The sequence below is a fragment of the Babylonia areolata genome, chromosome 18 (genome assembly GCF_041734735.1).
Source record: "Babylonia areolata isolate BAREFJ2019XMU chromosome 18, ASM4173473v1, whole genome shotgun sequence".
NCBI classification, from domain to species: Eukaryota; Metazoa; Mollusca; class Gastropoda; order Neogastropoda; family Buccinidae; genus Babylonia; species Babylonia areolata.
This window is the reverse complement of record NC_134893.1, coordinates 3561342-3587088: the sequence shown is the minus strand read 5'-3', so window position 1 is coordinate 3587088 and position 25747 is coordinate 3561342. Positions and strand designations below refer to the sequence as shown.

General features: G+C 42.2%; 1 protein-coding gene across 1 annotated transcript in view; it reads left to right on the top strand.

The window, feature by feature from the left end:
* The first annotated feature begins 2453 nt into the window (after nt 1–2453).
* The window catches only part of LOC143292370 (uncharacterized), a 40070-nt gene continuing 16776 nt past the window's right edge, over nt 2454–25747 (top strand). Inside the window, exons 1-6 of the mRNA XM_076602580.1 lie at nt 2454–2517; nt 4857–8217; nt 9121–9259; nt 9920–10056; nt 11253–11327; nt 20867–20990. Coding sequence (XP_076458695.1) covers nt 4872–8217; nt 9121–9259; nt 9920–10056; nt 11253–11327; nt 20867–20990 — 3821 coding nt within the window. The 5' untranslated portion in view covers nt 2454–2517; nt 4857–4871. The remainder of the gene's footprint in view (nt 2518–4856; nt 8218–9120; nt 9260–9919; nt 10057–11252; nt 11328–20866; nt 20991–25747) is intronic.

Genomic DNA, 25747 nt, shown 5'->3' with positions numbered 1-25747 from the left:
GTGGCACATGCAACAGCAAAAGCCAACAAAGTCCTAGGGGTCATAAGAAGGTCTTTCGACCATCTCACGCCAGAAACCTTTGTCTCGCTCTATAAGTCCCTGGTGAGACCAGTCATTGAATATGGTCATTCAGTTTGGCAGCCAAGACACAAGACCCTACGCACTGACATAGAGGATGTACAGAGGCGAGCAACCCGCCTGATAGGCTCCCTGAAGCAGCTGTCCTACCCAGAGCGTCTCGCTAGTCTGAGACTGCCTAGCCTGGAACATCGCCGAACAAGAGGTGACATGATAGATGTGTACAAGTACGTACACGGAATATACGACACAGATCGACCCGTGCTGCACCTCTTTCAAGGCAGGGACACCCGGGGAAACACCCTCAAGCTGGCCAAGGGTCATTGCAGGCTGAGCTTGCGTGCTGGGTATTTTTCCCAGAGAGTCGTCACTGTATGGAATGGCCTCCCTGATAGTGTGGTGACTGCCCCATCAGTAAACGCCTTTAAAAATAGACTGGACACGCATTGGAAGAGCCTGCCTACACTGTACGACCCAGCCTGTCACCATTAATATGCCACGCATGCTGCATAACAAGTGAGAGATATTTCTGGATCGGTGAACAGGCCGGTTAGGCCTTCAACACCGCAATATACAAGTACAAGTACAAGTAAGTACAAGTAAGTAAGACATGCAGGTGTAAGCCAGAAATGAGCGAGCTAACAGACTTGCTGGTACCGCAACAACAGCGAGCGGCCTACATCTAGGAAAATACTCAGAAAAGTCAAAGAATACCAAAAAGAACAGGTACAAAGCCATCACACCATCCATCGCCTCAATGAAATAAAGGTAGAGAGAGGGAGCGGCCGTAAGTCTAGCATGAAAGGCAGAGCACGATGCTTTGCAAATCAAACGAATATTGGCATCATTTCCAAACCAACATTGTGCAAATTTCTTCAAAACGGAACAGTCTCTGTGGGCTTGTCCAAATACAATAGACTGAGCAACACACTTGACATGTTTATGACATTAGATTTCTTTTCTCACCCCTCTTGCAAATCGGTGGCTGTGTGTGTGTGTGTGTGTGTGTTACATTTATTTGCTTATTTATCATCATTATTGTCTTTTATTATTATTATTATTCTTAATTTTTATTTTATTTTATTTATTTTTATTTTTATTTTATCATCTATTCTTATTTTATTTTTTTTTCTCAAGGCCTGACTAAGCACGTTGGGTTACGCTACTGGTCAGGCATCTGCTTGGCACATGTGGTGTAGACGGTATATGGATTGACGCCTCCTTGAGCTACTGATACTGGTACTGAACTGTCAGTTGTACATCTGACGACGCCGGGATATAACGTGGACTTTGCTTGTGCAAGTTTCATCTGTTCTTCAGAGGGTCGGAATTTCATTGCATGTTTTAAAACTGTTGAATCATGAACTGGAGCACCAATAGCAAGCTAATCATAATTTATATGCATCGTGACTATCCACACTTTGTAATTTTTTAAAACACGTATTTCAGTTGGTGCAGAAAAGAATATACCTCTTGTGCCGGCATTGGTTAGCTTTTGGGCATGCCAGCGTCAGGTAATTGTGTGTGTGTGTGTGTGTGTGTGTGTGTGTGTGTGTGTGTGTGTGTGTGTGTGTGTGTGTGTGGTAACTTATTTGGAAATACTGATTTATGTTATCCTTATTACAAATTTTAAAGATAATTTAAACCTTTTCTTTTCATGGTATTATATGTGCTCATTTCAATGGGCAGCTCACCCCCCTTCTTCTCGGTGTTTCCTTTCCTCCCTGTCTCTGTCCCTCACGGTTTCTCTGTCTCTCTCACATTCTCTTTCTCACAAGTTTCTACAGACAAATACCGACGTTGGTTAACTTTTGAATTTTTTAAAAGCAAGTTTTAACTTTTTCATGGAGTGTGTGTGCTGTAATTGTTGGGGAAAAAAAAAGGAAGAAAAAATTAGTGCACTGATGCTTTTTGTTTCAGCACGTTTTATTTGTCTCCATGTTAACTATTCATATGCTTTTACTCTGATTTTTAACTTCTCCTCTCTGTCTCGTTTTCTCTCAATGTCTTTCTTTCTCGGTCTGCCGTTCAGTTCAAATTTTGGGGGTGTTTTACGTGTTTGTGTGGGTGGGATGGTGAAAGTATGTTTTCTGAAGTTTGTGTATGGGTTTGTGTATCTGTGCGTGTGCGAGAGTGTATGTGTGTGTGTGTGTGTGTGTTTTTTTTTTTTTTTTTTTTTTTTTTGGGTGGGGGGGTAGGGGAGGGGGGTTGGGGGGGGGTGGGACGAGGGGAAGGAAGGGGATGGGGAGGGACTACGGACTTTAAAGAACATGAGAGGGACAGAGAGAGACTTAAAAAGCTTGTCTGTGATTTTCTCCACGTAAGGAAAGTTAACTTGGTGTAACTTGTAGTTATTTCCCTTAATGCACCGCAAACCTACAGCAGTATTACTGCAATGTGAAGCAGATTTTCCAAGCGAGAAGATTATCAGATCATACAGTAAGCAAACTATCATCAGTTTACATTTGTTGTTTGTATAACAATCGGTTGGAAAATAATGGAACACAGAGACCGGAATGAAGAGTGGTTTCACTTATCAGTTTGCTTTCTTATTCCGAGTGATCCGTGGGATGAAATCATAATGGCGGCTGTGAAGGCATCATATGAATGACATGTTTTCATTGACAATTTTCATTTGTGTAATCGAAAAAAAAAAGCCGAATAGACAGTTTTTCCCCACTTCATTTTCAAGAATTATAAATAAAGAAGCGTTTTTCGTGTTGCTTTGGAGCAACCTTAGTTAGTAACCGTAACTTGCATTGATTGATGTCCACATTTTGAACAATTACGTTCATCACTTCATGGGATTATTTTGTCGTACTTTTTTCGATTTTAAACCCCATCAGCTAACGTTGTACCGTGTGTTGGCTCTCAAGTAACATTGCGACGCCAAAGGTAGGTGTGTGTGAACGTAGTGTTACTTTCTCACTGGCTCAGTCCACTCGGGCACATGTCACAAGCCATAGCGCAGAAAACTGAAGTGTTGCCACGCTCAGTGACGAAGCTTCAGGAAATTCCGCCTTTCTCCTTTGCCATGCTCATTCCCAGTGATGGGCATGTTCATTTCATGTTGTTTCTGCACATTCACTACCTTTCCACCCCCACCCGACCCTCTTTTTTTTTTATAATAAAAAAACCAACTCAATTTGGTAGCCAATTTCATTTTCAAGGGGTTTGTGTTTCAACTTCGTTCAGTGCATGGTACACACGTAAACAAAAAACCAAAAAACAAAAACAAGCAAACCAAAAAAATAAAACAAACAAACAAAAACAAAACAACAACAACAAAAAACCCCCAAAACAACCCCACCCCCGCCCAAAAAAAGACACCCCCCCAAAAACAAACAAACAAACAAAAAACAAAAAACCCCAAAACAACCAAGCAAACAAAAAACCTAAAGAGAACAGTGGCAGCACTTAACACCAGTATTAATGATGACACACACACACACACACACACACACACACACAACATGCTGTGCCACAGTTGATGCAAAAACAAACAACAATCAACATGTTATTTTTGTCTAGTTTCAGTGAAAGACAAGTCAATCACTGAATCCGTCAATATAGATTTATTTAGTTTCATTAATTCGTTGCTAAAGAGAAAATGGAAATTATATTTAGCAAAATGTTGAGTGGCCCTGGTATGCGGTCACCTGGCTACATATTAACTGGATGGTAACCTCACTTTGTTGGCTGAGTCACTTGACTTGTGTAAAATGTTTGATGTATACAACTTGGCTAACTGCAACAGTTCAAGCACAGATACATGGATAAGTTCATTGGAGTGAACTTTGTCAGTATCTTCATGTTTAACATAAACTTATGATTTTAAGAGAAACAAATAACATGTGGTGCCTATTGAGGGAGTTATTGCTGAGGGTTAGTTGATGTAAAAAAATATAAAATATATCAGCTTTGATGATGATGTACAATTATCATGATCACTCGCTATTTTTGCAAAACATTCAGCATACACTAGGTACAGGTTTGCACATATATCATGATCTCCACCCCTGGACATTAAATCTTAAAAGTTTTGGGTCAGATCTGTGGGTTTGATACCAGATGTGTACTTTTTTTTGCGATATGCTAAGTTAACATTAGTGTAGACCTGCTACATCTTAGTTTAATTGCCTTCTTGTGTGTTTACACTTGCAGAAGATCAGATATGCTTTTTAAACTTCTAATTCTAAAGATCCTGTAACCATCTTTTCCATGTCAAGTTTTCAGTAGGATTTAGAAACACAAATATAAATACAGCATGCATGATGTAACAAGTGAACAACATTGGTCAGAGCAGACTGGTGGTCACTGATGGATGCAGAAGTGTTACAAAAAAGTTGTTATTGATTGTCATGTCTTTTGCATTAAAAACCCTGTGAATAACATTGGTCAGAGCAGACTGATGGTCACTAATGGATACAGAAGTGTTACAAAAAAGTTGTTATTGATTGTCATGACTTTTGCATAAAAACCCTGCTGTCAACAAGTTACACAGTGATATTGTAACATTAGCCTGATTAGGCTTATCAGAAAGAAAACAAATTGTGTTGAAAAAGTTTCATTTTCAGATTCTTTTTCTTTGTGTTCAGACAAGAAAATAAGTTTCATTGGTGGAATCCTCAATATCATTACTATACCCAGTATTGGTGGGGGAGGGGTGGGAACAACTTAGAAGTTGAATGAAATAGAGAGAGAGAGAAAAAAAGAGAAAGCTATGGAAAGATATTAAGATTACATGCCTCCAAAAATCTGTCCTGATTTATTTTCAGGGGCAAGAGAACAGAATGGATGCACCAGAAGGAGATGCAGGTTTTGCTGGAGGCGAAGATGGCATGGATTTGGGAGATGTGGACTTTCCAGAAGACTGGATGGTTTTAGATGATGCAGATGAGGAACATACGGAAGCAGAGCAGGAGTCCTCTAAACCAAGTCTAGCTGGTGGAGATGCTAAATCTGCAGTGGAAGCACCCAAGTCAGAGGAAAAGGGAGGAACACCTTCTCAAGACCCAGCCAAGCAGAATGCACAAACAAACCAACCGAGTGCTCAGAAGAAGGAAGTGACACCACCAAGTCAACAGCCTTCTTCATCAGGGAAACCAGTCTCAGACTTGGGAAAGAAGCCTGAATCGGCAGGTGCAGCCAAGCCACCAGCCAGAGCAGGACAGTCCAGTCAGTCAGGAGCAAGCAAAATCCAGCAGGGGGGTGCCAGATCGACCCAGTCGCCACAGAACACCAGTGCAAACAAGGAAGCGAGCGGGAAAACACCAGCTAAACCTTCACAGTCAGGTGCTCAGGTAGTGAAGTCTGCACCTGTTAAAAGTCCAGCTCAGAGTAGATCAACACCAAACACAAAACCATCAGTTCCAGCATCTGAGAAAGGTGATACTCCAAAGACTCCTGGGCCCTCTGGTCCAGTTAAAGGTCCACAAAGCAAAGCAGCTGCTCAATCCAAGCTCTCAAATTCGTCTACCCCAGGTCAACCCAAATCATCAAATCCATCTACCCCAAATCAAGCCAAAACAGCCATTGCCACCAAACCAGATCAGTCTAAATTGCCCAATACATCTACCCCAGGTCAGACTAAGCCACCCAGTACATCTACCCCAGGTCAGACCAAACCACCCAATACATCTACCCCAGGTCAGACCAAACCACCCAGTACATCTACCCCAGGTCAGACCAAACCACCCAATACATCTACCCCAGGTCAGACCAAACCGACCAATACATCTACCCCATGTCAGACCAAACCAACCAATACATCCACCCCAAGTCAGACTAAACCACCCAGTACATCTACCCCAGGTCAGACCAAAGCACCCAATACACCCACCCCAGGTCAGTCCAAAGCACCCACTACATCTACCGCAAGTCAGTCCAAACCACTCAATGCATCTACCCCAGTTCAGTCCAAACCACCCAGTACATCAACCCCAAGTCAGCCCAAATCAGCTAATACATCTACCCCAAGTCAGTCCAAACCACCCAATTCATCAACCCCAAGTCAGTCCAAACCACCTAGTACATCTACCCCAAGTCAGTCCAAACCACTCAATACATCTACCCCAAGTCAGTCCAAACCACCTAGTACATCTACCCCAAGTCAGCCCAAACCACCCAGTACATCTACCCCAAGTCAGCCCAAACCACCCAGTACATCTACCCCAAGTCAGTCCAAACCAGCTAATACATCTACCCCAAGTCAGTCCAAACCATCCAGTACATCCACCCCAGGTCAGTCCAAACCACCCAATACATCAACCCCAAATCAGTCCAAACCACCCAATACTTCTACTCAAAGTCAGTCCAAACCACTCACTACATCTACCCCAAATCAGTCCAAACCACCCACTACAGCTACCCCAAATCAGTCCAAACCACCCAATACATCTACCCCAAATCAATCCAAACCACCCAATACATCTACCCCAAGTCAAACTAGACCTTCCAGTACATCTACCCCAAATCAGTCCAAACCACCCAATACATCTACCCCGAGTCAGACTAAACAACCTGGTGCATCTGCCCCAAGTCAGGCCAAAACACCCAGTTCATCAGCTGCCGGTCAAACCAGACCAGTCAATACACCCACCTCAGCTCAGTCCAAATCAGCTCAGTCAAAGACACCTGGTTCATCCACTCCAAATCAGTCCAAGCCATCCAGTTCAAATACTCAGGCTCAACCCAAGACATCTGGTTCAACTGTCCCAAGTCAGGCCAAACCGTCAAATTCTTCTGTGCCAAATCAGACCAAACCATCAGTTCCACAAGGAGCAGGTCTGACAAAATCATCCAGTCAGACTACCCCAAATCAATCCAGACAATCCCCCAGCACACAGGCCAAGACAGCAACTCCATCTTCTTCAAAGAGCATGCCCAAACCAAGCCAAGGTCCACCAAAATTGCCACCCTCAGGGCAGACTTCACAAGCTGCAAAACGCAGTGTTTCCACGGCTGTGAAACCCACGGGCAGCCCTGCAAACCCGCCACGGCCCACTGCCTCACAGGCAAAAACAACAAATGTAAAGACAGCAGTTCAAGGAAAAAGTCCAGCTCAGTCCAATGTCACCACAGGAAAGGGAACAGCCAGTGGGAAGACAGATGTTCAAGTAAAGAATAAACCATCTGAGGGGAACAGATCTGCTAATGAGCCAGCCAAAGCCATGGTAAAATCAACAGATGATGAAAAAACGGACGACCAGGATAAGAGTAGACAACCATCAGCTGACAGCATGAAAGACGATAAGGTTTCTGATCCTTTGAAAGATAAGAAACTTGCTCAGGATGCTGTAGTCAAAGTGAAGAAGCTGGATGAACTGAAGAAAGATGAAGAGGGAGCTGAAAAGGATGATGAAACAGATGCAGAAGTTAGATCTGATAAAACAGGTGGGAAGGTTGCAGCTGGACCAGGAAAAGTCCAGAAAGTGGACACAGAGAAGTCTGGGAACCAAGTGAAAGACAAGCAGGCTGCAACAGGCAGTGATAAGTCCCAGACCAAAACGCCAGTCCAGAAAGCTGAAGCTGAGGAGAAATCTGGTAATCGAGTGAAAGACAGACCTGGTGCAACAAGCACCGATAGGTCACAAACAAAAGCAGGCAGCAGGCGTGATGAGAAATCTAGCAGCAGGTCGGACAGAAGAGATGACAGGTCACATAGTGATGACCGTTACAGCTCAAGATACAAAAAGTTTTGTGTTAAGCCACGAGACAGTTTGCATGGCCAATCACGGGAGCGGCGACGATCCCATTCCCGTTCTCGTTCCCGGTCACGAGGTCGAAGCAGAGACAGAAGCTCACGATATGAACGAAATGATGACAGAAGTATGTCAAAGTCAGGAGAGAAAAAATCAACAGAAGCGAGCTCCATGAAGCAGATGAAACCAGTAGATTCTGGCACAGCAAAAAGTGGTGACAGAAAATCTCTAGAAGCAAAGAACCCAGAGCAGTCTTCCACCACAGCCAAATCAACCATGGCTGCAAAGAAGACTGAAAATACATATGCTGCCAAGAAAGAACAGACAGACTCAAAACAGACCACTTCAGACAAGGACGGCAAAAAGAAAGCATTGACAGTTGAAGAACAGACTATTGTGTCTGAGCAGTTGCTGAAGGATAACAAACTGGAACAAGGTGAGTCACATTTTATGTCGGAACTTCACCCAAAAGTAATCTTTCAAGAAGTTCAATTTTGATTTTTTTTTTTTTTTTAACTCCTTGGCGATTGTTACTTGGTGAGAGAATAACAAGCCATGTTACTTATTCACCTTTTCTTTGTCATTGCTTCTTTCATCAAGGGCAGCAGCACTTCATTTAGCTTAAGTAATAATAAAAAAAGAAAAGAAAAAAGGACAAAGCCCATATTCAGTGTCCTTGAAATCAGTGTATTTTGACCTGAAACGAGGGCTCTATGGTCAAGAGGATGAAATAATATATATTTTTTAACTTAGTCTTGTATTTGCGGTTAAGGAACACACTAACATTTCTTTTATTCTTAATTATTTCACATATTTCTGTTTACAAAAAGCATGAATTTAAGCTTAGCTTGCAGCCTTGTGATTAGATAAATTCACATGAATAGATACTATGTAGGCTACTCTTTGAAAACTATAGTCTTTGGATATTGGTGATAGCAGATGGAAGATGCATATATATAATTTAGCAAAAGACAAAAAGACCTGTTTTAAATTTTAGGATATTTTCTGCTGTGATGGAACAACTGGGGGGAAGAAAAACTTTTCGCAAATTGCTTATGGCAGAGGAGTGAATTTTAAGAATTTTTGTTAAAACAAGTTTAAGTTGAATTAGTATCTCTCTCTCTCTCTCTCTCTCTCTCTCACACACACACACAAACAAACAACAACAAAAAACAAAACAAAACAAATAACAAAACAACACTCAATCACAAGTTAGATTGCCATGAATGGTTATAGTTTTCTAAGAAATATTAGTTGAAGAGCATTGTGTTTGTTCTGTTTTATGAAACAGAAAATAATTTTGAATGGTAAAATTTACTATTGACATTATATTGTGCAGGTCTGTGGCGTTTTTCTCTGCGATTGTGCCCCCTAGAACTGGGTGACCTGGCCAAACAAGACTTGCGCACATTGCTGAATACTGCACAAGACTTTGTTGTCTTCTTCAAAAATCAAGGGCAGAACAAGAAGAAAAAAGGGTGAGGGTTTGACTTACTCTTGTATGTGTAATTGTGTGTGTGTTTTTTGTGTCATTGTGCATTTATTCTTGTAATATGATGTTGCTGTACATTAGAATTATCTGCTGTTGTATAAAGGTAAAATAAATTTGCAATATTCTAAATTGTTAAAAAAAACCCAACAAAACCTTTACAGTACCAGGTACTTATACAATCTTGGCAATAGTATTGACCTTATTTATTAGGAATATTAGTTGAGTGGTCCAGTTTGATCAAAGTTATGCTGTGGAAAAAGTTACAATAGGATAAAAGTAGGTTGGATGTTATTTTGAAATTTGCCTGCAGAAGGAAAAAACTGTTGGCTTGGTATAGATAATATATATATTTGTCATTTCAGAACGATCCAAAGTGTCAGTCTTCATATGCGGTATAATTGTATTGAACTTGTACTTTGTTGTCATTGTGTGGAAAAATTGAAAAACTGACGAAGGACAAATTTCAACAAGTGGTTGCCAGAATTCTTTTTTCAAAAGATTTGTATTCTAAACAATCAAGACAATGATTTTGCACTGATTGTGAGTTTCTGAAGCACATACTGTGCCACAACCAGTCTCTTCAATTTGTATGTCTGCTTCAGTAGTTGCTCATGTTAGCTCTTCATTTTTTCCTTTCTTTGCCCAGGGAGAGCAACATGTACTTCAATCGACTGTTGACCACAAAGTGTACAATGCAGAAGCTCTTCCTTCTTCAGCTGACCAGTAAAAAATTGGAGATAGAGATCAACAGGAAAGTGTTGGATTCTAAAGAGAAGGACACTGGTGAGTTTAATCATTGGCTAAGTTTGTGTTCATAGAGTGCACAGTAGAAGCTGTGTGAAGGAAGAGCTGAAGATTTTGGTGAGCTTATTCGGTGTGAAGAGGGAAGAATAAAACGCCCCAAGATAAGCATATATTAGGACATTGCACTCATATTACAAAATCTGTGTTCAAGAATAATTTGTATAATTTGAATTTTTAATATACAATTTCTTCTCATGATCTCAGTCTAAACATCTGCCATAGTTGTTTCTTTGATATTATTAAAGGTAAATTATATTATTAACTCACTCGGGACGGCAAGTTTTCTCCCTTGCTTTTCCCCACAGATGGTCCATTTGTAAGGGTTTGGAAAAAAATTACAAAAAATACACAATACAGAGTAAGAAAATGAAACTTTCAGAACTGGTTTATTACGTGTTGGTCTATTACATATTAACAAATTAAATTTCTCATCTTATTTTTACAGTTTTGTCATTATATAGAAAATAATGCCAGTTTTCCACCCTGAGTCACCATACCCATGCTCGCTTTCTGCACTTAATTCACTTTCCTCTCCGTCGTCATCCACCTATTTGATGTCTGACCCTTCATTTTGTAGCATTTCAAGTACTTCGGCAACACTAAAACGTTGCTGTCGATACCTTGTTCACTCTGCAACATTTTGAGACACCATTTGCTAACAGGCTGCCACACAAGCAGGTGACCAGTCAGTGACTTTGTCAGCATGTGTGCGAGACAGGCCACACTTGACAGGCTGGCCAATCATACCATTCAGTTGTGGAGTGACCCAGAATAGCGCACTCTGCTTGGCTAATCACAAAATCACGTGTACAGCACGTGGCTGATTTTTATTTTTACTGTTCCATTCCATTGTCTGAATCAGAATACATTTTATGTAGGAATGCTCATGCATTCCATCGTCCGGAGAGAGTTAAAGGGAAATTCACTTTGTTTTTATTTGAATATCAATATTGATAATATTGTTAATATTAATAGTGTTATCATTATTATTATTGTTAAAGAATAACTCATTCAGTATTCATTCAGCTTGATAAAAGTTAATATGGAAAAAAGATTTGGAACCAGATTGATCTGAAGTTGGATGGATACCAGAGCTCTGAGTTACTGTGAAATCTGTAAAAGTGCATTAACTAAAAGTGATCTGTCATGATTTTGTTTTCTTCTTCGGGTTTCAGCATTAATTGAGCTGGATTTGACTACCCCTGGCACCTTGGCCACTGCTACTGCAACAAATATGTTCTCAACAAAGAGTGAGTTGCTTAATATTGTGATAGTTTTTTTTTGTTTGTTTTCTCTTTTTCAAAATTGGGAAGAAATGTGCTGATGAATGTTATGTAAGCATATGCATGAACTTTGTATGTGTGGCATTTCCTAGTTTCTTGTAAAGCGTTAATGTACACCAAGATGAAACACTGAAGATTTCTTTTTGTTTGCTGCTCCTTTGTTTTGCACTTTGATGATGGAGAATCAGTTCTTGCTGTTGATCAAATGAGATGTTCATTTTAACTTCTGGCCCATTTGTGTGGCTGACCCATAGTCACTGTTTTTATGTATATGTTATGTTTTTTCCACCAGTAAACTTGATTGAAATTTTCCTATGTCACCTACAGGCATAGATTGTGTACATGTGTGTATGTTTTTGCATGTGTGTGTAATGCAGTGTTTTGGGTACATGGAGAATTCGGGCAGATACTTCAAAACAGCAGGTCTGCATCACCAACAGTTTTGTCCCAGAAAAAAGGCCAATTTCCCCATCAGCGAGGCCATTCTAATAATCCACCAGCTGCACTGGGTGCAGTTTGAAGTGCACTTTGATGATTCCATGATACCAATAGTGGTGGTGTACATTGATCAGATGAGAAAGAGGAGCCCTATATAAATGCTTCAAGGACAAGTTGATGTGCAAGCTGTGACTTGGTGGCATTCACCATCAATGGTGGGACAAATTGGCTGACAGAAGAGCTGGTGTTTAATATCAAGAAAAGTTTGGCTGATTTCAAGGCATCCAGAAAAGAGAAGCAGTGGATGAAAGCCAGAAAAAGTGAAATGAGGAAATTGGGCACTTCAGACCAAGCCTGTGTCTCTCCACCCCAGACCTACCTGCTGCCAACCAAAATGTCCCCTGTCTCCCACTGCCTACCAGAATACAGCAGATTCTGTGGATAACCATCCCAGATTATGAAGAAGCAGCCATCATCAGTATCAACTGACCATTTGCAATAATTACAGTTGCTGCAGCTGATATCCCCATGTGCTAGAACCATTGCCAGCGTTGATTGTCATGGTATTTTGGTGGGGAACATCAGTACCACTGCATCAGTTTGTTGGTTATTGTTTTGTGTATGGGATGTAGAGCTGCAGCATGCCTCGTGTCATTTTCTATGTTGAACTGCACTTGTGCCTGAAATGAGTTCTTCTTTCACATCATCATAAGCACAAAAGACAGGACAGGGCAGCTTATCAGTGAGATGTTTTGTCCGTGATGTGCAAAAGTCTCACTGTCATTCCAGTTGGTCATTGCCAACATCCTGTCTATCAGGCTTGTGTGACATTGCAGATTTCCAGACTGCCATGCTTCAGGTCACAAGGCACACACAAGAAACTGGATCACTTCTGCCTTGCACAGGGAACTCAATCATGTTAGTCATGTCCAAAATACCTGATCATAACATAGAAACATTAATGCTGGAGACAAGATTGCTATTGCCCCTTAAAAGGGACCTGGCAGCCATCGCCTCATGCCAGAGACCTGATTGCTGATGACCTGTGCAAGAGACCTGATGACCATTGCCTGAAGCAAGATTTGATTACTTTTGTTCCACGCAAGAGACCAGATTGCCATTGTCCAGTGCAAGAGATCTGACTACCATTGTTCCATGCAAGAGACCAGATTGCCATTGTCCATGCAATAGATCTGACCACCATTGTTGTCCCATGCAGGAGACCAGATTGCCATTGTCCCATGCAAGAGACCAGATTGCCATTGTCCCATGCAAGAGACCAGATTGCCATTGTCCCGTGCAGGAGACCAGATTGCCATTGTGTCATGCAAGAGACATAATTGTCATTGTTGCATGCAAGAGACCTGATTGCCATTGTCCCATGCAAGAGACCTGATTGCAGTTGTCCATTAGAAGAGGCATGATTACTGGTGCCCCCAGTGCACAACATCTGATGGTAACCCATGCAAGAGACCAGATAACCATTGCCCCATGCAAGAGACCAGATTACCATTGCCCCGTGCAAGACCAGATTACCAGTGTCCCTTGCAAGGACAAAGAAAACCACTGCCCTGTTCAAGAAACTTGATTACCATTGTCCAGTGCCAGAGACTTGATTTCTGGTGTCTCAACTCTCATGCAAGACATGATTACCATTGCCAAATGCAAGAGATCTGACTACTGGTGCTCAGTGCAAGAGACCTGGTTTCTGGAGCCCAATGTACAAGATCTGATTGCCATTGTCCATTGCAAGAGACATTGCTGATGTCCCATGTAGGAGACTGATTACCATTGTCTGATGCAAGAGACTTGATTGCTGATGCCCCATGCAAAGAGATCCAGTTACAATTGTCCAGTGCAATAGACCTGATTACCAGTACCCAGTGCAAGAGACTTGATTTCTGGTGCCCCGTGCAACAGACCTTACAACCACTGTCCAGTGCAAGAGATTACCATTGTCCCATGGATGCAAGAGATGTGTTTGCTGATGCCCCATGCAAGAGACCACTACCATTGCCAAGAGCAAGAGATTTGATTACTTGTGCCCAGTGCAAGATTGCCATTGCCCCATACTAGAGACCTGATAGCTGATACCCCATACAAGAGACCAGATTACCATTGTCCCAAGCAAGAAGACCAGATTACCATTGCCCCATGCAAGACACCTGATTTCCATTGCCAGTTGAAGAGATATAGATCATTACTTTTTACTTCCATGTTCAACCGCAAGAGATATGATTGCCGTGGTTGTGTACACAATACTAGAGTTCTACTGTTGTGTGAGCAATTGGATATGATGGAGTCTCCCGTCGGACTGACAGATGAGTAGGCAGGCAGGCTTATCTGTCAGTGTGTGTCCTCATATGGGAGAAGAGGCAGATTCTGGATGCGCAGCACTTCCCACAGGTGTTGCAAGGGAAAACATCTCTAGAAGTTGAGCCCTGCTTCCTTCGCTCACGCTTCTCCTTAATGGCCAGCGTTCTCTTGTTTTCAAAGCAGTTGGATATACCACTGTGCTTACAGCAACCATAGGAAGGAGACCTGTTGCCTGATGACCTTGCATAAACAGAAAATAATCCAGCAGTTCAGCATCCAGTTTGCCTTTATGTGCAAGAGTCTTCATTGCCAAGGTGTGGGCAACCTGTTGATGTGCTCCATCACAGCGCCTCTTCATTTGAAGACAGCAGATTTCATTGCTGTCTTTTGAATTTCACTCCCCATCTGTCCATTTGTTTGTCTGGTCTTGTCTTTTTGATTTTGTGCTTGATCAAGGCATCTTTATCAACAGAAGTAGGTTTTGCCACAGTCCACATCTGCATCTATAGCATGGAGGAGGTTTGCCAAGGCCCTTGTCTGCATACATTGCAAGAAATACGGTCACCCCTAATGAGCTTGCATATGTGTAAGAGAGATTACCAATCCAAGTCAGAAAGCCACAATATTGGCCTTCTTTTCCTTGTCATGTATATTATACAGTATGTGTTAAATGCAGATTGCAATATTTATGCAGTATTTAGATTTTGATGTGTCATTACCATAGTCTGAATCACACATTTTGCATTTGTTGGTGCATTGGTTTAGCAATTTATTGCAAAAAATGAGGCATTAGTGGAAAGGTTATGTGCTCTTATTTAGAATATGCATTTTGTTCTATACTAGCTTTAACTGAAAGTAACCAGTTGTCACCATTATCTGGTCAGGATATATCACAGTTATTTTGTTAGTTTTGTTAAAATAAATAAGTATGGAAGTTTCACAACTCATCATTATTGCAATACATGTTCATCACACTATAACAAATAATCATATTGTGTGGTATCATAGTTATGCACAAGATGTAGTCAGTAGTAGCTGACTTCTGACGATGGTTTTTAGTACAACTTTTACTGGATTGTATCACCAAACATGCTGGGAAATCGTATTTATGGAGGTTATTGTGATGTGCTTGAGATTTTGTTGCAGCTCTTCAGATCATCTGCATGAGCTGAAAACTATGCCAGTGAGTGACACCATCTGTTTAAGCAAGGGCTGCATCCCAAGGCATAGTTCGACTATGCTGTAGAGAGAAACATAGTATTTCTTGATGTTGAATTCTGTTAGTGAGCTTAACACTACCCATTGGGATCAGGCAGGGCTTTATTCAAAGGGACAAGAAATTGCCTCAGTATGCAGAGCAACATCCAGTGACATCCCAGCAAGTGGAAAGTGTCTTGCAAAAGAGATGATCCGGTCAGCAGGACAGTATCCACAGGGATAAGCACTTTGCCTTCGATTGACGGCAGTATTTTTCATTTTTCAGCTGGGAACTGTGGGTATCACATGGACACATTTTTTTCTAATTCCAGCATGTCTCAAAGGAGGACAACAGTCTTGTAACTAGTGTAAGCAAGATATTTCTGAGTGGGCAGAGCAAGACCCAGACTGCAGGACACCCACCCGAGGAACAGGAATCCATCCCTGTGAACTGAAAACTGTCCTTGTGATCAGGATAATGAATAATGTATCATGATCATTAGTTCAACAGAAGTCAATGAGGAAGACACCATTCCACTGGATAGGTCATATGTCAGTTCCATCAGGTGACATTGTGTGAGTTGACAGGATAGCTATTGAATGAAAAGAAAACTATCCTAGTTTCAGTGAATAGATTTTAAGTTTACTTAAAATGTACACCATCTCACTGAGCAAGCTGTTAACCTTGTGAAGAAGACATTTCTTTTGTGTTGCCTTGTTCCTACGTGAAAAGCAGCTGCTATCGGTATGAAAACATTCTAACTTGGAACATTGCCATTTTGGTGAACATAATGCCTATCCAGTGGATGAGATTGATATCAGTTGAATTGGACATGCTTCCAAAAGTGGGTTTTCAAGTTGATTGGCGATTCTCTGCAGTTATTAGCAGTGCATTGTTAAGATAAGCATGTCATCAATCTTCATAAACTTGACAACATTCCATTGTTTTTATGAAATGGACATCATCCCAGTTAGCAGTTTACCATCCCTATAAACTGGTCAACATCCCAGTGAGCAGTTCATCATTTCTCTGAAGTAGATGTCCAGTCAGCAGATCAACACCCAAACAAACTTTTACAACACACAAGTGAGGAGGTCACCATCCCTGTTAACTGGACAACATCCCAGAAAACAGTATTACATCCCTGTGAACTGGACAACATGTTGTAGAGCAGTTCACCATCCCTATGAACCGGACATCACACCAGTGAGCAGGTCACCATCCCTGTAAATTGCACAACATCCCAGAGAACAGTTCTCCATCCCTGTGAACTGGACAACATGCCAGAGAGCAGTTCACCATCCCTGTGAACCGGGCAGCACCCAGTTGGGCAGTTCACTGTCCCTATGAACTGGACAACATGCCTGTGAACTTGACAGCTGGTGGGCAGGTCACCATCCCTATTAACTTGACATCATAGAGAATAGATCATCATCCCTATGATGATAAGAGCGTCCAAGAGAGCAGACCACCATCCCTATGAGCTTCACAACACACCATTGAACAGGTGACCATCCCAATCAACAGCACATTCCCTAGTGAGATCCTCAGCATCCTTGTTAACTGGACAACACCCCAATTAAACCGGTTACCAACCCTGACGAATAGGACAACATCCCAATGAACTTGGCAACACACTGGTGAACAGGTCACCATCTCTCCGAACTGGACAACACCCCAGCAAACAGGTCACCATCCCCATGAATTGTACATTACCCAGTGAGCTGTTAAATGTCTCTGTGAACAGGACAGCACACCAGCAAGCAGTTCACCATCCCTAGGAACTGGACAGCATCCTAGAAAGCAGTGCACCATCCCCATGAATTGACAATGTTTAAAGAGCAGGTCTCCATCCCATGTAATGGACAATATCCCGGTGAGCAGATCACCATCCCTAATGCTATGAACTGGACAATATCCCAGTGGATAGATCACCATTCCTATGAACTGGACAATATCCCAGTGGGTAGATCACCATCCCTATGAACTGGACAATATCCCGGTGAGCAGATCACCATCCCTAATGCTATGAACTGGACAATACCCCAGTGGGTAGATCACCATTCCTATGAACTGGACAATATCCCAGTGGGTAGATCACCATCCCTATGATCTGGACAATATTCCAGTGAGTAGATCACCATCCCTAATGCTATGAACTGGACAATATCCCAGTGGGTAGATCACCATCCCTAATGCTATGAACTGGACAATATCCCAGTGGGTAGATCACCATTTCTATGAACTGGACAATATCCCAGTGGGTAGATCACCATCCCTAATGCTATGAACTGGACAATATCCCAGTGGGTAGATCACCATTTCTATGAACTGGACAATATCCCAGTGGGTAGATCACCATCCCTAATGCTATGAACTGGACAATATCCCAGTGGGCAGATCACCATCCCTATGAACTGGACAATATCCCAGTGGGTAGATCACCATTCCTATGATCTGGACAATATCCCAGTGGGTAGATCACCATCCCTAATGCTATGAACTGGACAATATCCCAGTGGGTAGATCACCATCCCTATGAACCAGACAATATTCCAGTGGGCAGATCACCATCCCTATGAACTGGACAATATCCCAGTAAGCAGATCACGATTCCTATGAACTGGACAATATCCCAGTGAGCAGGTCAACATCCCCATGATCTGGACAACATCCCAGTGAGCAGAATACCATCCCTATGATCTGGACAACATCCCAGTGAGCAGATCACCATCCCAATGAACTTCACATTACCCAGTGAGGTGGTCAACAGCCATATGAAGTGGACAACATCCCTAAGAACTGGACAACATCCAGTGAGCAGATCACCATCCCTGTGAAGTGATGTCTCAGAGCAGGTCAACATCCCCATGATCTGGACAACATCCCAGTGAGCAGGTCACCATCCCTATGAAGTGGACAACATCCAGTGAGCATATCACCAACCCATTGAACTGAACAAGAACCCAGTGAGCAGTTTACCAGTTTTATGAACTGGTCAATACCCCACTGAGCAAGTCACTATCCCCATGAACCAGACAACATGTGAGCAAGTTAACATCCCTTAGAACTGGACAACATCCCAGTTCGCAGGTAACAAAACCCAAACAACAGATTACAATCCCCATGAACAAGAAAAGATATATTGCAGATGTCATCATTTCTGTGAATTAGAAACAGTGGAAAGGCAAGTCACCATCCTAATGAAGTGGTAAACATCCAGTGGTTATGTCTCCATTGCTGTAAACTGGACAGTGTCCAGTGAGCTGCTTACCATCCCAGTGAAGAGGACAACGTCCCTGTGAGCAGGTCTTCTTGCTTGTAGCAGTTGTCTTGGGCATCCCATCACATTCAGAGTTTATATGAATGACACCATTCAATAGATTGGTCATATTCCTTGTGAACAGAATACAATTTTAGTGAACAGTTCATTTCGTGAACAGGATCATACCCAGTTTGGCACATACCTGTGCTTGTGAGCAGGGTCATAGTTCTGTTCACAAGTCAACATCTTTTTGGGGAAAAAGAAACTTGTAATTGAGCAGATCATCATTCCAGTTGTCAGGAAACTGATCTTAGTAAACACGTTGTTGATACATAGCAGGAACTCTTATTACATTTACAATATACAGTCCCTATTAACAAGACAAAATCCCATGAGTAGGATTGGATCCCTGTGGACAGTACACAATTTTGATGACCAGATTGCATTCCCTTTGTGCAGTGCAAAATCTGAATGGGCAGTTGTTGCAGATGTGAACTGGGCACCATCCCAATGAGCAGTTTGCAGTCCTGAAGAACTGTATTGGTTATCATCCCTGTGAGCATGACAGTATCCCAGCGTGCAAGCTGCAGTCCCTGTAAATAGGACAGAATCTGAATGAGCAGTTTGCAATCCCGAAGAACTGAGCTGGTTTTCATTTCTGTGAGCATGACGGTATTCCAGAGTGCAAGCTGCAGTCCCTTTAAATTGGACTGAATCCCAATGAGCAGCTGGCAGTCCTGAAGAACTGAACTGGTTATCGTCTATGTAAGCATAACGGTATCTCAGTGTGCAAGCTGCAGTCTCAGTATATAGGACAGAATCCCAGTGAGCAGTTTGCAGTCCTGAAGAACTGAACTGGTTATCGTCTCTGTGAACCTGACAGCAGTCCTGAAGAACTGAACTGGTTATCATCTCTGTGAACCTGACAGCAGTCCTGAAGAACTGAACTGGTTATCGTCTCTGTGAACCTGACAGCAGTCCTGAAGAACTGAACTGGTTATCATCTTTGTGAGCCTGACGGTATCCCAGTGTGCAAGTTGCAGTCCCTGTAAATAGGACAGAATCCCTGTGAGCAGATTGCAGTCCATATGAAGAGGACAGTATGAAGAGGACAGTGTGCTGGTTGCAGTTTCTACAATTCTCTACAAACAGGACAACTTTCCACTGAGCAGGTTGTAGTCACCACAAACAGGACATCTGGTTGAGGTTGCAGTCCATTTGAAAACACTATCCCATAGAGGAAGGTGGATTTGACATGAAGAGACAACATCCCACTGAGCATGTTTCAATCCCTGTTAAGAAGATGCCATACCAAAAAGCAAGTAGGAATGTGTTTGAAACCGGGCAGCATCTCTTTTACAGTTTGAGCAAGTTGCAGTCCCCGTTAACAAGACATCACAGTGGTCAGTGCGAGTCCTGTTAAAAGGACACCATCTCATGGAGTAGGATGGACAACATGAATTGGACAACAACCCACTTAGCAGTTAGCATTTTTATGAATTACACAAAATTCCTACATGAAGACAGCAGTTGGCAGAAACAGGACAAATTTGTGTTGAGCCAACCGCGGTCCTCAGGAACTGGACAACGTGACATCCCATTAAGTAATTTGCAGTCGCAATGGACAAGACATCATTCCAGTGAGCAAGCCACAGTTCCCATCAATAAGATACCATCCTGCTTACCAGGTTTCATTTTCAGAATTGGACAGCATCCCAGAGAACAGGCTGCAGTGTCCCATGAATAGATTATCATACTGAGCAGGCTGCAATCCCCATGAACTGAACAGCATCCCATGGACAAGTCAGCATTCCAATGGCTTTTTTATGAAGAGAATGTCTTTCCAGTGATGAATATCCTATCATTAGAACAGGTTTCTATTTTCATTGCAGTTCATAGAATACCGTGGAGAACAGGAGTACCTAAGAACAGTTGGAATCTCACAATCCAACAGAAAGATCAGAACTAAGCATTGAAGGCGAAGGAACACAACTGCTCTGAAATACCAGGAGGCATACTGAGAAATGCCTCCTCAGTTTAACTGATGCTAGTGAAGTTCAGAAGATGATTCTGTCATCAGACTAAAGTGTCAAGTGCACTTTGACAAATTGGAGAAGAGATTCTTCCTAGCTTTTGCATGAAATTCCCAGCTTCGTGTTGGACGACTGAAGCAAGCCAGAGCTGACATTGCTGTCTTCCCTCATATTATTTGTTCCCAGTTTCTGTGGCTTGTGTACCCTCTTGATTATGTGTGCTAATGGCACTTGCTGCCAACCATGTATTTTCCAGGTGCTGCAGAAGACAAAAATGTACACATTTCCAATGTGCCAAAGAACACCACTCAAGAATTGCTCTTTGTTGTCTTCCCCACCGCCTATTCTATTCAAATGCCTAAAGATGGAAAAGACAAAGGGTAAGTTGTCCATTGCACACAGGGTACTAGACAAAGTATTTACTTTTGTGTGTTTGCAGATACTTTGATTTTCAACGGAAAGCTTGTTTTTCAACAGAAATCTTGATTTGACACAAATCGGGTGTATCAGCATATTTTGTAAACCAAGTTTCCAAAGCAACAAATTGGTCCTGCCAGGATAAATTTTCACAAGTTTAACACTTGTCTTGAATTCATGTTTGATTCCAACACAGATAACCAGGAATCAGTATTTCGTTCTGCGTACTTTGACATTTTGTTATGGGATGATGGAGCGCGTCAGATTTTGTCAGATTTAGTTCACGAGGCAAAGGTTATCATCTTGACTTCTTCCAGACTTTTTACTTAAAAAACAACCCCTTTTTTATGACACCTTCATTATTTCTGCTGCAGTCTGAAAAAAATTCCATGCTGAAACGCATAGCTGGTACATCTAGACCATTCATTGGTAATCTTTTGTCAGTGTGCTACCACTCGAACTTCCAAAGATCCTTGGCCTTGGAAGATCATAAAGCATTGGAGATTACAATTACACAATTAAAAAAAATGCTTTGATTTGTAATATGATCTGAAACAGCAAGACAGCTATACCTTGGAGAAGACACACTTTCTTTGTCTGGAAGTTTTGTTCAGGGTTGACCATAACATTATCAGGAGCTGAAAATCAGAAAGTTCAGTCAGAGTTAAAAGCCTGAATCCAGGTAACACATTTTTCAAATGCCAGATCCAAATCACTTGAAAGTATTTGTATTCATTTGATTGTTTTGCCCTTCGAGTTTCCCCCAGTTCAGATGTTTGCCAGTCTGTCCATGTAAAACAGTTTGTGGTTACACGGTTACACATGGGTCCTATCTTACCTGAGCTTTGGTTTTGAAGGGCATAGTGACTGCATTTGCAACAAGTGGTTAAAAAGCAAAGGAAAGGGGAGAACCATTTCATTTCAGTGGTGGAAGATGAGAACATTTGAGAACGAATATGAGTGGGAACTAAAGCACAAAAGAGGATGAAACCAGGCAAGGGAACGTCAAGCCTGGTTCTTGAAAACTTGTTACAACATAAGTCTAGTTTTAAGTATAATTTTGAATCAAGTAATAAAAGTAGATAATGCTGAGACACAATTATCATTTCTTCAAGTTATCATGGTCATTGTTGTGTTCATTGTATGTGTGTGTGTATACGTATGTGTGTAGAAAAAAAAAGCAAGTTGAAAATGGTGTGGGAGGTTTTTTGAATTTTTAACATTTTTATACTGTATTCCATAAAGCCCATTATCCATTCTCAAAGTGGCACTATCATACAGCTTGTACCATCCATCTTAACACAGTCACACCTATTGGTTAGGGGTAACTTTGGTGACATAAGGATGTGTACCAGAACCAGTGCTGCATGGCTGGGATTGTCTGGTCTGATTCAACAAAGTTCTTCCAACTGAGCTTCAATACTCACCACATCGCACCTACACCTGTCTGGGACATAGACCGCCAGCAAGTCGTCTCCAGTCATCCCAGTTCTGTGTCAGTCGCTCCAGCTGTCCCAATGTGTGACTTGTCCACTTCGTGTCTGCCTTGAGGTCACGGCGCCATGTATTTCTTGGACTGCATCTTTCCCTTTTCTCCTGTGGGTTCCAGGCGAAGGCTTACCATGTGGCACTGGATGCAAGTGGAGCATTTGGCCAGTCCGTCTCCAACGTCTCTTCTTTTACCAGTTGCTTTCTCGTTCGTTCCCACATTACTTCGTGAGTAATTCTGTCAGGCCAGTGAAGATTCCTTCTGAGTCAGGTGTTGACAGTGACAGTGGTTCTCCAGGTCTCTGCTTTATATAGAAGAATAGGCTTCACTATAGTTTCGAAGATCCTGATCTTGATGTTGATTGTGAGATCTCTAGATTCCCACACATTCTTCAGCTGAAGGTAAGCCACCTTTGCCTTGCCTGTGTAGGTTTGAATATCAACAATGAACTTCATACTGGTGGCAGCAGTTGCTTGGTTCTGCAGCCTGGAGTGAGGTGTGTCATTCTTTTGGTGAAGAGACCACGGCTGTGATGCTTCCAGTGACGACTTTTCCAGTGGATCTGCTTACATGAAGATCCGGACATGAACTCACCACCATCGCACCGGTCACCATGAAAATGGGGATGTCACAGAATTGGAAGTAGCTTTTAGTAATACTTTCATCTCAGCCAGAGCATTGGATGCAACTTTTAGTTACTGTCATCCCAGCCACAAGATTGGGGATACAGGTTGCAGTGTCATTTTCATCCCAGCCACAGGATTGAAGGTAGCTTTTAGTTACACTTTCATCCCAGCCAAAGAATTGGAGACAGCATTTTGTTACACTGACTGTATCAGAATTTAATTTGTTTTTGTAGTGAATGTAAACTGCTAAAATTCACAAATGTTTATTGTTTATGAACAGTTCTGTCGTCTTGTGATTTTTTTGAAAGATATATATTTATATATATTTCTTATGATTAGTTTTGTTATATTTTGTGAAATATATAAGGCTAACTGTTTAAAAACCAAAAGATAGTATTTTAATTATACATGAGTAACTTTCTTTAATTGAAAGACAGTATTGTAAATGATTTCAGTCTTTATATTCTTTTTAATCAGATCTGTATAAATCTTTTTGTGAATGATTTATCTCATGGGTGTACACATACATTAGTCTGATTGAATAAATGAATTATGATACCGATATTCACTTACTGTTATCCTTGTTATGGGAGGACTTACTGTGGCCCCTGTGTACCCTTTGAAATCAGTACAACTTTGTTGAATTATGTTTTGGCCACAACATATTTTCTGTGTGAAACTGGCATTTTGGAGATTAGACTTCACATTTCTGTGCCACCTATTTAGAGGTTTTTTGTTTGTTTGTTTGTTTGTTTTTCTATTTTTGTTTTGTTTTTTGTTTCGAGTTTTTGCTCAGAGGCCTGTCTGTACTGGAATAATTGTATGGGTTGGTTTTTGATTCTGTCTTGTTATTGTATATTTAAAGATGGTTTTAAAGTGATGCACCTTAATGCTGAATATGATGAGTAAACACCGGTTGAAAAATGATCACTGTTTGCATGAGACTAGCCATGCTGTGTTGTGTGTCACTGAAAAAATGGCTTGATTCTGAAAACACCATCCACCCTGGTCAGAACAATCGTAGACTTGCCCATGACACAGTTGATTACACACCTTTGGAATGTCAACCTGCCCTTCTTTTACAGTCAGTAGTTGGCAAGCTGTTTGTGTGAAGTGTGTAATGACATGCCAGCTGATGGTACACAATTTACCTCACTTCAGTTGATCATTGCACACTTGACAGTATTGACTTTCCTTTGGTTTGCAGTCACACTCTGGATAACAGTCTGCAGATAGCATGAATTCTGTACAGACATCTGACCACATGTAGGGTAGTAGCCAAACTGCCCTTCCACCCACAGAGTTGCAGTCAGGTTATTTGACATTGTACAAGACTGCTGTCAAGCTATCTGTCGACCCACAGATTTATACTCCAGCTATCTGGACATTTAGCAAAGGTGCAGACAAGCCATCTGACAGTTTTGAAGTTGGGTCAGCTGTTCTTCTGTTAAGATGCAGTCAAGCCAGCTGACCACTCATAACTGAAATCAAGCCAGCTGACCACCCTCAGATAAGTCAAACCTTCAGATCGCATACTCTGGAAACAGAGTTGCAGTCAAGCCGGCTGGTCACCTAGGGAGTTCCAGTCATGATCTGACCACCCACATCTGGTCAAGCCATCTGTCCACCCACACCTACGTCAAGCCATTTTACTACCCACAGCTACATCAAGCCATCTGACTACCTACATAGTTGCAGTCAAGCCAGCTGACCACCCAGGGAATTGCAGTCATTACCTCTGACCACCCACATCTGAAGTCAAGCCATCTGTCCACCCACAGCTAAGTCAAGCCATCTGATCACCTACATTGTTGCAGTCAAGCCATCTGACCACCCACAGCTAAGTCAAGCCATCTGACCACCTACATAGTTGAAGTCAAACCAGCTGACCACCCACAGCTAAGTCAAGCCATCTGACCACCTTCAGAGTTGCAGTCAAACCAGCTGATCACCCACAACTGAAGTCAAGCCAGTTGACCACCACAGTCATTGCCTCTGACCACCCACAAAGTTGCAGTCAAGCCACCTGACCACCCACAGTTGCAGTCATGACTTCACCACCCACAGCCGTGTCAAGCCAGCTGACCACTGCAGTCATGACCTCTGACCACCCAAACAATTTCAGTCAAGCCAACTGACCACGTACAGATGCAGTCATGACCTGACCACCCACAGTTCCTGTCAATACCTGACCATTCATGGTCAGTCAAGCCAGCTAACTACCCACAGAGGTACAGTCATGACCTCTGACCACCTGACCACCCACAGCTGAAGTCAAGCCATCTGACCTCCCAGGGAGTTGCAGTTGTGACCTCTGACCACCCATAGCTGAAGTCAAGCCAGTTGACCACCCAGGGAGACCTTTGACCACCCACAGATTTGCAGTCATGGCCTCTGACCACCCACAGACATGCCCTCAAGCCAGCTGACCACCCACAGACCTGCTGGCAAGCTGTCGAGAGGCATTTTATGCAGATGGTCTTCCATTGACTTGTAGCCAGTTCAACTGAGCACCATAGAATAGCACCAAAGTCTTCCTTCCACCTATAGAGATACTGCCAAGCTTTACAGAACTGCATGCTGGCCAGCTGTTCTCTTTACAAAC